We start from the raw sequence: 15,407 nt of genomic DNA on the forward strand, positions 1-15,407 counted from the left end.
GCAGAAAATAAAATAGATCTGATTTATAATGCCGTTCAAAAGAAAAATCACATGAAATAAAATGAATAATAAATAAATACTGATAAGAAGAAATGAAACCAGTCTCTGATTATTTCCTTTCTTTTCTCTAAAATTGCTGGTAACATTACTAACATTGTAACAAGAAAAACGAGGCTGGATGTCTAAGGGGGGACCATTATAGAGCAGTTTTTGCCACGAATTGGTCCCCCGGGGGACTACTTCAGAGGGGGGACCGGACCGGATCCTACACCGGTAAAACCCAGTGCTGGATGTGCAGCTGTTATGATTGACTGTTCCGTACGCTGCAGCGGTTTGCCTAGCATGATTACCTTCAGTACGCTTTAGAAGTCGGAGGCGTTGTGACACGAATGAGAAAGAAAACCCAGTCTCACCTCTCAGTCAGTATTCAGTTGTCTATTGTTTCTGTAAATAAATCAAGTGTGTGGTACATGATGACTCTTAATTAAGTCACTGGACTCTGAATTGTGACCGAGTAGCTATGTCGATGAATGTTTTTGTTAATATGCAATGTAGGGGAAGGGCTCCTAATGTAGACCACTTTTTGTTTCATGCTGATAACTAGCTTGTTTTCTTGCAAAGAAGTTTCATTTTGTGTTTGGTAGTCCTTGTCTCTTAGGTTATTTTGTTGTTCAAGTATATATTCACAAATGAAGTTCATATTGGGTTTTATTTGTATCTACAGATTTGTAACCTCATAAATAGATAGATAGATAGATAGATAGATAGATAGATAGATAGATAGACAGATAGATAGACAGACGGATAGATATATAGATGGACAGAACGATAGATAAATCAAATGCATGCATGTGTGCGTGCCTGTGTGTGCGTATTCGCTATGCCGGTGTGTGTGTGTGTGTGTGTGTGTGTGTGTGTGTGTGTGTGTGTGTGTGTGTGCATGCATGCATGTATTTGTGTGTCGATGCATGTGTGTGTGGGGAGGCAACCGAAGAAACAAAGAAGAGAGAGAGAGAGAGAGAGAGAGAGAGAGAGAGAGAGAGAGAGAGAGAGAGAGAGAGAGAGAGAGAGAGAGAGAGAGAGAGAGAGAGAATCGACCACACACACACACACACACACACACACATACACACAAACTCTTCATACTCTTCAAACTCAAGTTTATTGAAACCATTCATGATAGAAAAAATGAGTTTTGAAAGTCATATTACACCCTTTAGTGTATGTCAAGAAAGTCGTTGCCACTGCTCAAACTGAACTTAGAAAAAAGTACTCCATTCATTTGTGTACCCTGACTAAAATATGTAATTCTGTGTTCATTAATTTAATTGCCATTACTAGCGACATATGTTTACACACGATTTCCTGTACATGCTGGTTAGCAACTGAGCAGCCTGGTGTAAGCCGTGCAGGACGCGATTCAAGGCAGACTTGCGGTTGTTTTACTTAGGAGTTCGTGTTCTTTGTTTGCATTGAAGGAATATGCTACAGCTTCACTGGTGGTCACATTTGCTTCGATCTGCATTGAGGGTGGAAGTATAGTTGGTATACTTTCTGCGTAATTTGTTATCATAGCTGGACATTGTGGCGACTGAGCGCCGACAATGGCTGCTCGATGCGTGTTGAAGGCGGACCTGCTTCTAATGTTGCCAAAAGAGCTCGTATTCGTCTTCGGTACGGGAGTCTGAGAGACGCAGGAATCATGATATATTAAAGAAAGGCTATTCTGGTGGTTAAACGCTTCAATATCGTCGCGATATAACCTTCGTGGTTGAAAACGACGTTAAACACCAAATAAAGAAAGAAAGAAAACGCTTCAATAAAAGAGAATCCTTTACAAATGAGGCAGAACATTTCAATTGTAAATGCTTCGTCAGAATGTGTAGAGGAGAGGCGGTCAAATATGCATGAAGAATTGTACACCATATTGTCACGCTCATAAGATAATTGCCTATGTCATTTTTTGATGTTTTGAGAAAAACGCAAACAAACTTCTTTGGTTACTGAACAATCTGCCTATTTCATTTTAGTTATAAGTTGCAAACTGCCTAACCCGAGCTGTTACCACGGGATCAACGTGAGATAAAGTGCTGACAGCAACATTTTCAATCAGCAACACTGCATAACAACCCAACAAAGAGCTTTTGCATACTTTCACATTCTCAAAACAAGTCTCCCTGTATCATAAAGAAAAAGTGCCTAACTCAAGAAACGAGATCGGCAGTTTTGCTTACGTTACCGTGACAATGGTTTCCGATGGTCTGAGAGTTTATACAGAGCTCTAACACATGATAGATACCCTACCAGTACCTTCCCCTGTAGTGTCACTGCAGAAATGCCTAACACTGAGATAGGTATTTTTCTTATGAGCGTGACGTTATTGCCTTCCCTGAGGTGAGTCAACAACTTCTTCAAATATTTTTTGCGCCAACAGTTCTACTCATCTGTGACATCTCTGTCACTCATGTCTCGGCTGTCACGTTCGTGGAAGGCAATGCGGTGTCCGACCATCTCGCCGGTTATCCCCCTTGTAGCAACAGAACCAGAGATGACGAGTGCTAGGCAGTGTTCTTTTTTTCTCAGTACAAACAGCTAAACATGTAGGTGTTAAGGGGGCTAAAAGAAAGTTAATTTACAATATGGACAGAACAATACATAGCACATTGTTGCCAAATATGTTCACAAACATCTCTAAACTCGAACATAAATGGAATGAACATAATGAGCACTGATTCTGATAATGCATCCTTGTTAACCAAATATTATCACCAGTGTGTTATGCAAACCTTCCAGTTCTCCTAACACAACACAAATACCGGTCTAGAGCTGTGACTTCTCTTTAACACACAATCATCACCGGTGTGTTCAGCAATTTAGCTTCAACTTATCTTTAACACAATACATGTATAGCAATGGTGTTTTCAGCAACACGATCGCTTCTCTGTAACACAATACCATTACCAGAGTCTTCCGGAAATATTTTACTTCTGTTCAACACAGTATCATCACTGGTGTGTTCAGTAAAGTTTTCACTTCAGTTTGACACAATACCATTACTGGTGTGTTTAGCAAAGCGTTCACTTTTTTAAGACGATTTATTTGCATGAAATACGGTAATAATCAAAGGAGGTGTTCAAAGTGTTTGATGGGATAACAAGCAGTGTCAATATGTTCCTATCACAGAAATATATCTCTGGTTAGTTATGCCTCTCTAGAGAGGAGCCCAGTCTTCAGCTCAGGGTGTAATTCCACATGACTGACACGTGGTCGACAGTTATAGGTGTGACGTCATATGTCTCTACGGCCAGACACTGGGCTGTGGATCTCTGTGTTCCGCTCTCAGCCAAGGTGTGTCGAGGGAAGAATGGATACCTGAAATATGATTATGGGCCAACACTGAGTGTGCCTTCATTTTTAATATGCAAAAGTAGCCCACTCACTTACTCTCTCTCTCTCTCTCTCTCTCTCTCTCTCTCTCTCTCTCTCTCTCTCTCTCTCTCTCTCTCTCTCTCTCTTTCTGTTTTCTATTTTTTATCTTGTATTTTGTAGTTAGTCCCTCTTTAGGGCGAGGGCTGGATGTAAAAAAGCAGACCACTGCTTAATCTACTACCCTCGTAAAATAAAAGAATTGTCATTGTCATTGTCTCTCTCTCTCTCTCTTTTTTCTTGCACACACACTTCCACACACACACACACACACACACACACTTCCACACACAAACACACTCACCAAGGTTACGAATAAACGTCTACATACCCTTTTATACGTGTAACGCAGGTCAAAGAAAGCAAAGCAGGGCGTGGGAACAGTGGTGGCGATGACTCCCCGATCACTGCCGTTGACCCACAGGTGGAGCTCTGCCTTGGTCGTCACCATCACTCCCACCCGTGTTCCCTCCGACAGGTCGTATGTTGCTTTGTTCAGGTTGTTGTTCACCTGTTGACATGATTCTGTGGACGTCATGTGTCAGTGTGTGTGTGTGTGTGTGTGTGTGTGTGTGTGTGTGTGTGTGTGTGTGTGTGTGCGTGTGCGTGTGTGTGCGTGTGTGTGCGTGTGTGTGTGTGTGTGCGTTAAACCTAAAATGTTGCCATAACGACATCCGACAGCGATTGACCAAGAAAAACAACTTCGCTAATACATTGGCTAACATTTTGTTTCTGATCATTTCAGTGTGTGTTGAAATAGGTTTGACTAGAATATCATAATGTTAAACTTCCTGAAGCTATACTTATATCTATTTTTTGGACATGGCAGATGGTGAACACGTTAAAACAGCGCTTTATTTCACTCAACTTACATATTTGTCAGAGTACGATCCCTTTTACATCTCCTGATGCTATTTTTCAACATAAGGGTACTGGTACGTTTTGAAGGTCTGTGCAAATATGTCACGGTCAATGTCTTTCTCTTTTTTGCATATACGGTTGTGGGGACTCGATCTGCTCGGCAATGTGTCTTGATTTGGTTAAACTCGATCGGATGCGTCAGGAAATATGCACATGTGAATTAAGAAACTGATCTAATTTTAGCCTACGAAAACGTCATGTAATGACGCTATTTCCAGCCATATCGGACAGACACGTTACAATATTCCAAACGTAAACACATCATTGCCAGAAACGTAAACCAGGGATTAATACCACTTCCAATATAGGTAATGTGGTTGTAACTGTTCGGTCAGAAACTCCATTCAATTACCCAACCCTCGTTTATCTCAATCTTGGCATGTCATCATATTCACATTTCTGTAACATACAGTTTGTCCGACTGATTTATCTCTTTTTCACACTTGTTACAGCACACTCTAAAAATATCACAAGCAAACTATTAGCGAAATCGATACTTTGTTTCGATCGGTGTGGCTTAAAAAAAGTTCCCTTAAAAAAAACTCTTTTTTATTCTAAACATTACATATTTTAAAGACAAACCCAACATAACTTTGGAAACAATCCCCAACACATTTTCTGTTTTCCTTTCTTGTAACCAAAAATTGGTATCAAAAAGTGTCGTAACTTTAACATTTAGACATATATATATCATGCAGCGTATGATACACACTAACGAGCAAAGTTGTGTCAACATGACCTTACTGTGTGACCACGGTTGTACACAGCATGACTGATGACAACAGCCTCCCTGCCCCATCCATTGAAAGCTGAGTAAGGCAGACGGAGGTGATCGGGATCAGTCAGCACCACTCCACACGGCAGGTAGCAGGAACCGTACTGCGGGTCTAGCTTGTCTATTCGGATCTGCACACAATTCCGTTTCTGTTACAATTTAACTTCACATGTTGTTTTGTTTAGGGATCTTAGTGTTTGTACATGTAGGCAGACAGACAGCGACAATGACAAAGACAAATGCAATTCTTTATTTAACAATGGTAATAGAGTATGAAGTAATATTTTTTTTGTTTTACATCCGGCACCGGAGAGGGACACACAGACAAAAAGGCAGACAGGCAGACAAACAAACAAACACACACCCACACACACATACACACACACACACACACACACACACACACATACACATACACACGCACGCACACACACACATACACACACATACACACACACTAACACACATATATACACGCACGCACGCACACACACACACACACACACACACACACACACACACACACACACACACACACACACACACACCTCATACAACACGTCGGGCACCATGGGCTGATCAGCAACAACAATACCATGTCCCCCACCCCCCACTCTCTCTGCTGTCAGACCGTCGTTGCTCAGTACAATGTACTCCCCGTGGTTTGTGTGAAAACGCCACCCAAGGCTCTGAAACAACGATACATCACAAACATTTAATCATTCACCAATCAACAACCCAAAGGGACTGATGACGAGATTCAAACAAAACTTAATCATTATATTCATCGCATCAGAGGTTGTTGTAACGTATGCAAAGTACTCACAGTGAATCGTCAAGTGTATCAGGGAATAACGAAATTGTCGTAGCTAGACTGTGACAAAATAGCGTGTGTTTCCTACCGACGTTTGCCATAATTTGTGTTTAGAATGCTGCATCGCCATGCCAACTTTAGAGAAATACACGTTATTTGTTGAAAAAGTAAAGTTGAGATAATGTTATCAATGCAGGCATGTTTTATTTTAATGAAAACTTATTCCAATTTTGAAATATGATAATGATGGTATTTTCTCTGTTTCTATGGTGTTCGTCTTAACAAGTACAAAATTTGTCAGTGCGCTTCGCAAGGAATCCAATACAAATATAAACTTTTTCATTGTGTAAACTAAATGCGACGGCGTTTCTGTATATTAGCCAACCGTTCACAGGCTGACTATCATTGGGTAAAAAGCAACAACAACAACAAAACCATTATAGATGTTCTCACCTGAACAGGACCGACAGACGCAGGGCTTATCTTCACCTGACCAAGCTCCGACAGTTCCTTCTCAATACGGGACACAGCGGCAGCGTCAATGATCAGCGTAACCATGGAAACCGATTTCAAGTTCACTCGGCGTTGACCACAAGTGACCAGTATGTCCTTCACACGGTCCCTCAGAGCACGAGTGACGTCACACATCCCTTTATTAGTGGACCCTCTGGTTGTTCGATCAGCAACACGTCGGTGTGACGTCAGCCTGCCTCGATGATCCAACAAGGTGACCTTGACGGCTAAGACTGTGTCCTTCACCTTGGCCTTGGCATCGAGCGTCATCTTCTTCAGACGACGCCTGCATTCCTTGACGGAGTTCTCCAACTGGTCGCAGGTCCTGTCGATCTCAGCAACAGCTTCATGCACCACTTTCTCCGTGGCCTCCAGGTGGCGCTCCAACGCTGCCACAGCTTCTTCCAGCTGCTGCTCTTCTGTCAGCAGTGACGTCACCATCTGACTCAGCTCCTCACGTGACTTGTCTGCCGCTCCCGCCAGTTCCGTCAAGTCTGGGCATGCGCGGTGCTTGGCGCTGGCACACAGGTGGCAAATGGCGGCCCCGTGAGTGGGACAGAAGAGCTCGCACGGCTTGCTGGTGTGCACGCTGCAGTGGTCAGGCTGACTGGTGGCTAGCTCTTCCGCTGTCATGCTGGACAGGTCTTCCACTTTGTGGTCACGTGCCATGGCGAATTTCTTGTGCAGATCACTGCAAGACTGGCACATCATTTCGCAACAGTCGAGACAGATAGACACAGCCGCTGACTTGCATCCCACACACACGTGATCCTGGCTCAGTACACGTGTACTCTCCACCAGCGCTGCCATGGCGACGTCATCGGGTAAGGCGTCCACCGCCTCCTCCCACCCCTTTGTCTTGCTTTTCTCTTTGGGGTCCGCGATGGCGCCCCTGCAGAGCGGACAGAGGGCCTCGGGGTTGGAGGCGAGCCAGGAGAGAAGACAGTGGCGACACAGGACGTGAGCACAGGGAAGCAGTTTGGGGTTCTTGAACAGCTCGTGACACACGGAGCATTCTGTCTCAGTGTCCGCTGTACTTGCACCAGCCGCCGTTGCCATGGCTACGAAGTAGTCCTGAAATCACCGACGAGTAAAAGTAGGTGCCAAACAAAACGCAGGCAAATTCACAAAAACATTATTGGCAGGAGCAGCACTCTAAGGAAACAACAAGCAATGCAGTAGCAGCAGCAACACCACATTTACTACTACTACTACTACTACCACTACTAGTCTACTACTACTACTACTACTACTACTACTACTAGTAGTCTACTATTACTACTATTACTACTACTACTACCACTACTAGTCTACTATTACTACTACTACTACTACTTGTACTACCACTACTAGTTTACTTCTACTACTACTACTACTACGCAAATTGACGGAACAAAGAATGGTCATAAACCTGTTAAATACCAGTGACAAGCAATGTGTGCGGTTTGATGTTCGTTTGGTCTTTATTAAGACTACTTACAAACTGAAGAATACTCCTCGACAAGACCTTTTTTTATTCAGTATAATTCCTTTTCAGTTATTATTTGACAGCCAGTATATGAAGGAGAGAAATGGACCTACGCATGAACGCTTAATCGTTCAGACACAACATGACAGCATCAAAACAAATGCACGTAGAAGTGGCAGCCCAAGAACACAGAAGAAGCAGTAGGATAAGTCAGAAAAAAAATATCTACATCACCATCCCTTACAATGCAGAGTTTGGATTTTTAGGCCTGTCCTTCGAATTAAATCTTACACCAGTAGTTCCTGCTTCATGCATCGTCATCACATTCATTAACTTCTTCTCTTCCAACACTTCAATGTTTACCGAATAATTACATATAAACAGTAATGTACAGCAGTATGATTGTGGACACAACAAACACAGGGGATAGCAATCTACAATGTACAACACATAACAGCGCAGAAAACCCTTTAAAGGTACTGAACTTGTCAAATCCAGGTGCACGGAGCCCCTGGGGCTTTTAGTCATACCTCAGGCAGCTATTCGTTAGAACAACTACCAAGTTTCATTGACTTGCACCCAAAGAGTCAAGAACTGCGATTTTTTTACGAATTAATTTCGTACTCGGACCCGGCTGGTCTTGACCTATTTTTGGATCTAAATTTAGATCAGGTAGATCACCACATCATGCACAAAAGACACGTCACTAGCAAACTATGTCAGACATCATCATGAGTTTGTGTAAAACAAAATGGAGGCCGGAATCACTGACTCAGTTGAATCGAACTCCGACCAAACACCACGTAATAACTAGGTTAATTTATGCACTCGCGTGAACAAGAAACTGTCGAGCTTCACAGATGTCGTCGTTGGGTAGTTTTGGGTTTGTTTTACTACCATAGGAGGATTTTTGAACTGTAAATGCACTCAGCTGCAACAAAAACGCAAAACGAAGGCTGTGAGCTGCACTGTGCCTTTAAATAACATTGGTGTGTGTGTGTGTGCCGGTGTGTGCGTGTGTATGTGTGTGTGTGTGTGTGTGTGTGTGTGTATGTGTGTGTGTGTGTGTGTGTTTGTGTGTGTATATGCGTGTGTGTATTTGTGCGTGTGGTTGTGTGTATTTGTGTGTGTGTGTGGGTGTGTGTATATATATATATATATATATATATATATATGTGTGTGTGTGTGTTTGTGTGTGTGTGTGTGTGTGTGTGTGTGTGTGTGTGTGTGTGTGTGTGTGTGTGTGTGTGTGTTATAAAACTCGTTTTTGTTAACAGAGACAAAACATAATATTTAAAAGACACGCACGTTAACAAAATCAAAAAGAATGTCTAAAGAGTCGTGGAACAAGGTCAAACCCAAGGGGTCTCAAAACTGGAATCACACCGATCGAAATAAAATCATGAATGTGCAAGCATACACGACGCTCGATAAAACACCTAGAACAGACAGACAAGGTAGTGTGGTGAATACTGCACAGGACTGACACACTTCCACATATTGCGTGCACGCGCCACCAGGCAGGCACACACCGTAATTTGATGAACACTGTAGGCTACACCTACAGCATAAAACCCCAAAATGAACGCACTAAACTTCAGCTGTTATGCAAGCGACGAATTGCCGATATCCGCATATTCAAACGTACCACGCAGTTTGTGAAATGCAAACACACACGGCTTGTTTTGTACGGAACACAATACTCGACGAACATTGACATTCGAGTTTTAACGCAGCAGAGAATGTGACACTGGAATCATGAAGTAAAACTCCCTCATCGAGAGAAAGAGAAATGAGAAACATGACAACACAAACAGAGCAAGGCAAGCAGTGTGTAACTCACACACAGCAAGTCTAGCTAGCTCCCTCTGTGTCTTACTGCTATGATCGATTCAAGCAAACAGAAAACACATTTACCGGAAACAGAAAGTAGGAAATGTCCAAAGAGAGATTCCACACCCAGCTGTATTACCACGTCTGAGCAACAAACTTGGACTATGTAAACAGAGAGATTCCACACCCAGCTGTATTACCACGTCTGAGCAACAAACTTGGACTATGTAAACAGAGAGATTCCACACCCAGCTGTATTACCACGTCTGAGCAACAAACTTGGACTATATAAACAGAGAATGTAGCAGAGAACACGTACACTTACCTGCAGTATAATGAGCACTGAACAACTGTCAAGGTTTGATATGTCTGTTGGAATGCACACACAGTGACAAGACTGGATCGCAGCGTGACCTCGTACTGATACGGCGCCAACACTGACTGTGGAGTGTGAGCGTGTCACTTGAATGTGTGCAAATCAGACAGGCGCTTGCTTTCAAAATAAAGATGTACAAGGTTTGCGAAAGTGATGCAATGAAAATCACAAAGCCCCCCGGCCGCGGCTTAATATTTTTGTTGAATTCTACACACAGACTATATAAACAGAGAATTCCATCCAAAGTGTCAAGACTATGTCGCAATGTGTCCTCGCTCACACACAAATGTTTTCGTCTAGTATTGAGGTAGGCGTATGCTTTCCAAGTTTCAAAGAACGACGATGATTTTAACAGAGAAGGAACGTACCTGTGATGATAAATAAAGCGGAAGTCCCTCTGGTGTCTATCTCTTGGCAATGAATTGCACCAACGTACAGTTATATCGCAGGCAGGCGGATGGTTGGCTGACAAAAAGATTGGGTTACTTCCTTGTTCACTACTTGGGTCTTCACACAGGCGCTCGCTTTCAAGTAACTACCAGAGGCTTCAAAGAAAAGATTGACCGGCACGGTTGGCCTAGTGGTAAGGCGTCCGCCCCGTGATCGGGAGGTCGTGGGTTCGAACCCCGGCCGGGTCATACCTAAGACTTTAAAATTGGCAATCTAGTGGCTGCTCCGCCTGGCGTCTGGCATTATGGTGTTAGTGCTAGGACTGGTTGGTCCGGTGTCAGAATAATATGATTGGGTGAGACATGAAGCCTGTGCTGCGACTTCTGTCTTGTGTGTGGCGCACGTTATATGTCAAAGCAGCACCGCCCTGATATGGCCCTTCGGGGTCGGCTGGGCGTTAAGCAAACAAACAAACAAAAAAATGAATTTTCACTTGCCGAGTCCCACAAGGTAGACGCGTAATCAATAACAGACTGAATATGAGCATTAAAGAATAGTTTCCTGGTTTCCAAATTCAGAAAGTGCTTGATTCTAGATAATACTAGATAAACCTTCTTGGACACTTGTTTAGACAGTTGTTCGATGTGGTGTGACCAAGACAGGTTGTTATCAATGGTCACTCCCAAAACTTTATGATGGTCGACTTTTTCAACAAGTTTATCATTAACCGTTAGATCGTGAAATATTGAGGTTATGTTCTTGCGTTTTTGCCTAGTTGTTGTTATCATGCTTTTTGTTTTTTGGGGGTTAAGGGACATGTGATGTAGCTCAGTCCATTCACTCAACTGGTTTAAAGTTTCTTGCTGTGATTCTGATAAACGACTTAAATTACGGCTGGAGTCTACCCTAAGAAAAAAATTGATAATACAATATTTCAAGCAAAGTGTATTTGTGTGTGCGTGCGTGCGTGAGTGTGTGTGTGTGTGTGTGTGGGTGTGTGTGTGTGTGTGTGTGTGTGTGTGTGTGTGGGTGTGTGTGTGTGTGTGTGTGTGTGTGTGTGTGTGTGTGTGTGTGCTTAAGTGCGAACAATTATAACACGCCTCGACATACTGTACTCGTTTTTGTCAAAATACCGGACCCTATTGCCAAGCTCAAAACACTATAGCTGTTAATATTGCATTATATAATTATAATAGTCTAAGCTTATTTTAGCAAAGCTTTCACTTCTCTCTAACACATTGTCATCACGGTGTAGTTAAAGGCACAGTAAGCCTCCCGTAAACCATCACAGAGCTCCCCGAGCGTCTACATACAGTACAAGCATACTTCCATTTGAACGCTCACCGAACGGGAACATCCTGGCTGCTTTCTGTCGAGCGTGAGAAATTTTCAAAGAATTTATTTTCGTGGACTTGGTCTTCAACAACAATGGCGCCTCGTTTTGGTGCTGGACGGCTGTTATGAATATTCCCGGACAGTAAGCCTCCCGTAAACCATCACAGATATTGTCAGGCTTTTACACACAGTACAAACACGCTCACCAAACGGGAACATCCTAGGTGCCCTACGTAAAGAGCGAGCAATTTTTAAAGAATTAATTTTGCAGATTGTCTCGAACGCTTGTTGGACCCATCCTCAGGTCAAAAATGAGTTACTTCCCTTCGGGTCTCATTCTATCGATATAAACTGGCGATAGCCGTGGATCGATGATTATCAGAATGTTTTTGGACCGTGGTGCGTTTTTGCGCTTGACCTAATTTTTAAAATCTAAATAATAAATTGACAGCATGTTACACAAACATTATTTAATCATAAAAGAATTCTTTTTTCATCAAGACAAGATCAGTACAATTCGAAGTTGTGAAAGTTTAAAAAAAAGAAAAGCCCGGAAGCAGGGTCACGCAAGGGTCGTAGCAGACGACGGTTTAGTGCATATCGCCGTTCCTCTCAACAGTCAAAAGCCATCGCTAAAGTTATTGTGAACCACAGCCGTTTGTTTCGTGCATAAAAACGTGCTATTGTAGATAAGCTGACATCGAGTCGCATTCAAATGACTAACTGACGACTACATTGTGAAAAAGGGAAACTGGATCACACGGGTTCACGATGGCTCAGGGGTAAGATAAACCACGCAAAACTAAATTCTTTGAAAATTGTTCGCTATTGACGGAGGGCACCTGGGATGTTCTCTATCGGTGAGTGTTTAAATGAAAGGGTGTTTGTACTGTGTGTAAAAGCCTGACCGTATCTGAGATAGTTTACGGGAGGCTTACTGTGCCTTTAGGAAAAGCTTTTTACGTGTCTTAACACAGTATCATCCACCGTGCGTTCAGCAAAGTTTTCATTTCTCCCAGACGAGACGTAGGCGTTTGCGTTCAAGATTATTACCCGTGGTAACAGAGACAGCATATTTATCTACTGCATTATAGTGCTGCTAAACACGCCGTTATACCTTCTTTTCTGTTTGGTTGAATTGATCATGGCTGAAAAAGAAAACACATGCAGTTTCACGCTTCAGTCAGTATCCCGATGTTCATTCTTTCAGGAATTGTATCAAGTCATGTGTGCCAGAGTGTTTCCTTATTAATGCTTTGTCAATGTTACATTGTTACATTAGTTAATAATTGATGCGGTTGTTATTTTGTTTTACCAATCAGCATATGTATTAATCTGGAGATAGAGAGATAGAAATATAGATAGATAGATAGATAGATAGATAGATAGATACCTAGCTAGATACGAGGCATTGCACATCGCTCAGACCGCACAAAACATACAGTCCTGGGCCCGCTACACAGCAGCTCACAGTATACGTTCTGTACGTTCAGCGTATACTTTCTGGTGGTATCAGATGAAAAATCCTTATTGGAACTACCAGCTGAACGTCAGGCCCTTCAATCAGGGGTGGGCTTATGATATGCTGGGTGATCTTAGAATAACCCTTTTTAGCGGATGAGCGTATGATACGAAGAGCGGGGCACGAGGTGAGTGTCTGTGAGTGTCTGCAAGGGGGTGGGGTGGGGTGGGGAGGAGAGAAGACAGTGGCGACACAGGACGTGAGCACAGGGCAGCAGTTTGGGGTTCTTGAACAGCTCGTGACACACGGAGCATTCCGTCTCAGTGTCCACTGAACTTGTGCCAGCTGCCGTTGCCATGGTTACAAGTTAGTCCTGATGGAGCAACACACACATGACAATGTGAATGCAAAGAACAAAGGTCTAACAAAATTAGTGCGAAAGAGGTAACGATTCCAACAGATCCAACCACCACTGCAATGCAAGCAACACCTGACTCGGCATTTCTACTAAAGGCAACAACAACAACAACAACAACAACAACAACAACAACAACAACAACAACAACAACAATAACAACAACTACTTGCACCAGCAACTTGCACCAGCAACAGCAACTACATTTGTTAAAGGGAAGAAGGACTTGTCATGCTTAAAACATGACAGCGTAAAGCTTGCTAGTAAAACACAATGGATCTCTCCGACACTAGGTAGATTAAAATAACATAGGCAAAACAAACAAGTAAAATAATTGAACAATGTTTTTTTTAACGAAAGAAAAAAGATAGGCAAAAGCACACTATCAATCCCAAATAAAATGTGAGAACCCTGGTGTACTCGTTTTGCGGTCTACTACCAGATCATGGTTTGCTACTTGCCCCCATCCACCCGGTTGATGCCCCCTTCGAACAGCAATGATATGTGTGTGGACTTTTTAAAAGAACAGCGACTTACAATTAACAAAAAACGCACAAGTTGCAGGATTAGTTCAGTCCGTCACTACCTCACCGCTGATGCAACCAAAACGTTAGTGTGTTCTTTAGTCCTCTCAAAGATAGATTATTGCAATTCTCTTCTGGCCGGTCTCCCTAAGTACCTTTTAGATAGACTTCAAAGGATCCAAAATAACGCTGCCCGCCTGGTCTTCAAATCTTCCAAGTATGAACACGCCACACCCCTTCTTCACTCTCTACACTGGCTGCCAATCACTAAAAGGATCGAATACAAACTCTCCTCTCTTTCTTTTGCCGTCGTTTCTGGTTCTGCCCCAGAATACTTGTCAGAACTCCTCAATCTCTACACCCCCTCTCGTCAGCTTCGCTCCGCCGCCGACACTCGACTCTTCCGACTCCCCACAGTGCAAACAAAGACATGTGGCGAGAGGTCCTTCGCCTATCAAGCCCCTGTGACCTGGAATAGATTACCACTGCCTCTCAGACACACAGATTCTCTCACTACATTCAAGACAAATCTCAAAACACACCTCTTTCAGCGCAAGTGATTTCCCCTCCAGCATCTCCCCACCCACCCCATTCCGCCCCACCTCACCCTCTACCTAGCGCCTAAAATAACGTGTATATATATTTTCTGCGCTTTGTGTCAGCACTGTGTGTGTGTGTAAATAGTACCGTTGACACGTTTTTATATAGAAGCCTACTGTGGTTCTTGTGCTTAGGCTGTGTATTGGACTGTCATTGTATGCCTGCATTATTAGTTGTCAGTAATTATTACATGTGCTGATTGTTATCTTTGCCTGCGCGCGTATAGTATGTTGGTTATGTTTGGTCATATAGTATGTTTGTTTATGTTTGGTCGTTATCTTGCCTGTGCGTGTATTGTATGTTTGGTCGCTTTCTTTGCCTGTGCATGTATAGTTTGTTGGTTATGTTTGGTCGGTTTCTTTGCCTGTGCGTGTATAGTATGCTTGGTCGATGTATGTATTGTAAAGCGCTAAGAGTAGACATTTTTCTAGAATAGCGCTATAAAAGTTTGCATTATTATTATTATATTTTGTCTGTACACATCTGTGGATCCACGGGTTGCAACTTTGATTGGACAATGTATCGATGAATATCATGCATAAACGTTAGAAACGC

At 42.8% G+C, this 15,407-nt stretch overlaps 2 protein-coding genes across 2 annotated transcripts in view; both read right to left on the reverse strand.

Annotated features, from left to right (window-relative positions):
* LOC138976317 (uncharacterized) overlaps positions 1 to 15,407 on the reverse strand; it is a 37,538-nt gene that overhangs the window by 20,602 nt on the left and 1,529 nt on the right. The window lies entirely within an intron of this gene.
* On the reverse strand, positions 3,231 to 11,266 carry LOC138977243 (uncharacterized). The gene is made up of 6 exons (XM_070350150.1): positions 10,495 to 11,266; positions 6,390 to 7,523; positions 5,671 to 5,811; positions 5,092 to 5,253; positions 3,768 to 3,937; positions 3,231 to 3,372 (listed from the first exon to the last, which is right to left on the reverse strand). Exons 2-6 carry the CDS (start codon positions 7,506 to 7,508, stop codon positions 3,231 to 3,233), a joined length of 1,734 nt encoding a protein of 577 aa, XP_070206251.1. The 5' UTR covers positions 7,509 to 7,523; positions 10,495 to 11,266.

This window comes from Littorina saxatilis, linkage group LG9 (assembly GCF_037325665.1).
Source record: "Littorina saxatilis isolate snail1 linkage group LG9, US_GU_Lsax_2.0, whole genome shotgun sequence".
NCBI lineage: Eukaryota > Metazoa > Mollusca > Gastropoda > Littorinimorpha > Littorinidae > Littorina > Littorina saxatilis.

What these genes read in the sequence shown, in the direction of transcription:
- LOC138977243 (XM_070350150.1), bottom strand. Translation starts at nt 7,508, where the DNA reads ATGGCAACGGCGGCTGGTGCAAGTACAGCGGACACTGAGACAGAATGC. An exon ending in CGTCTGTCGGTCCTGTTCAG is followed by an intron (nt 5,812 to 6,389) that starts GTGAGAACATCT and finishes TCGTTGTTTCAG; the next exon opens with AGCCTTGGGTGGCGTTTTCA. An exon ending in TTCTTTGACCTGCGTTACAC is followed by an intron (nt 3,373 to 3,767) that starts GTATAAAAGGGT and finishes ATCATATTTCAG; the next exon opens with GTATCCATTCTTCCCTCGAC.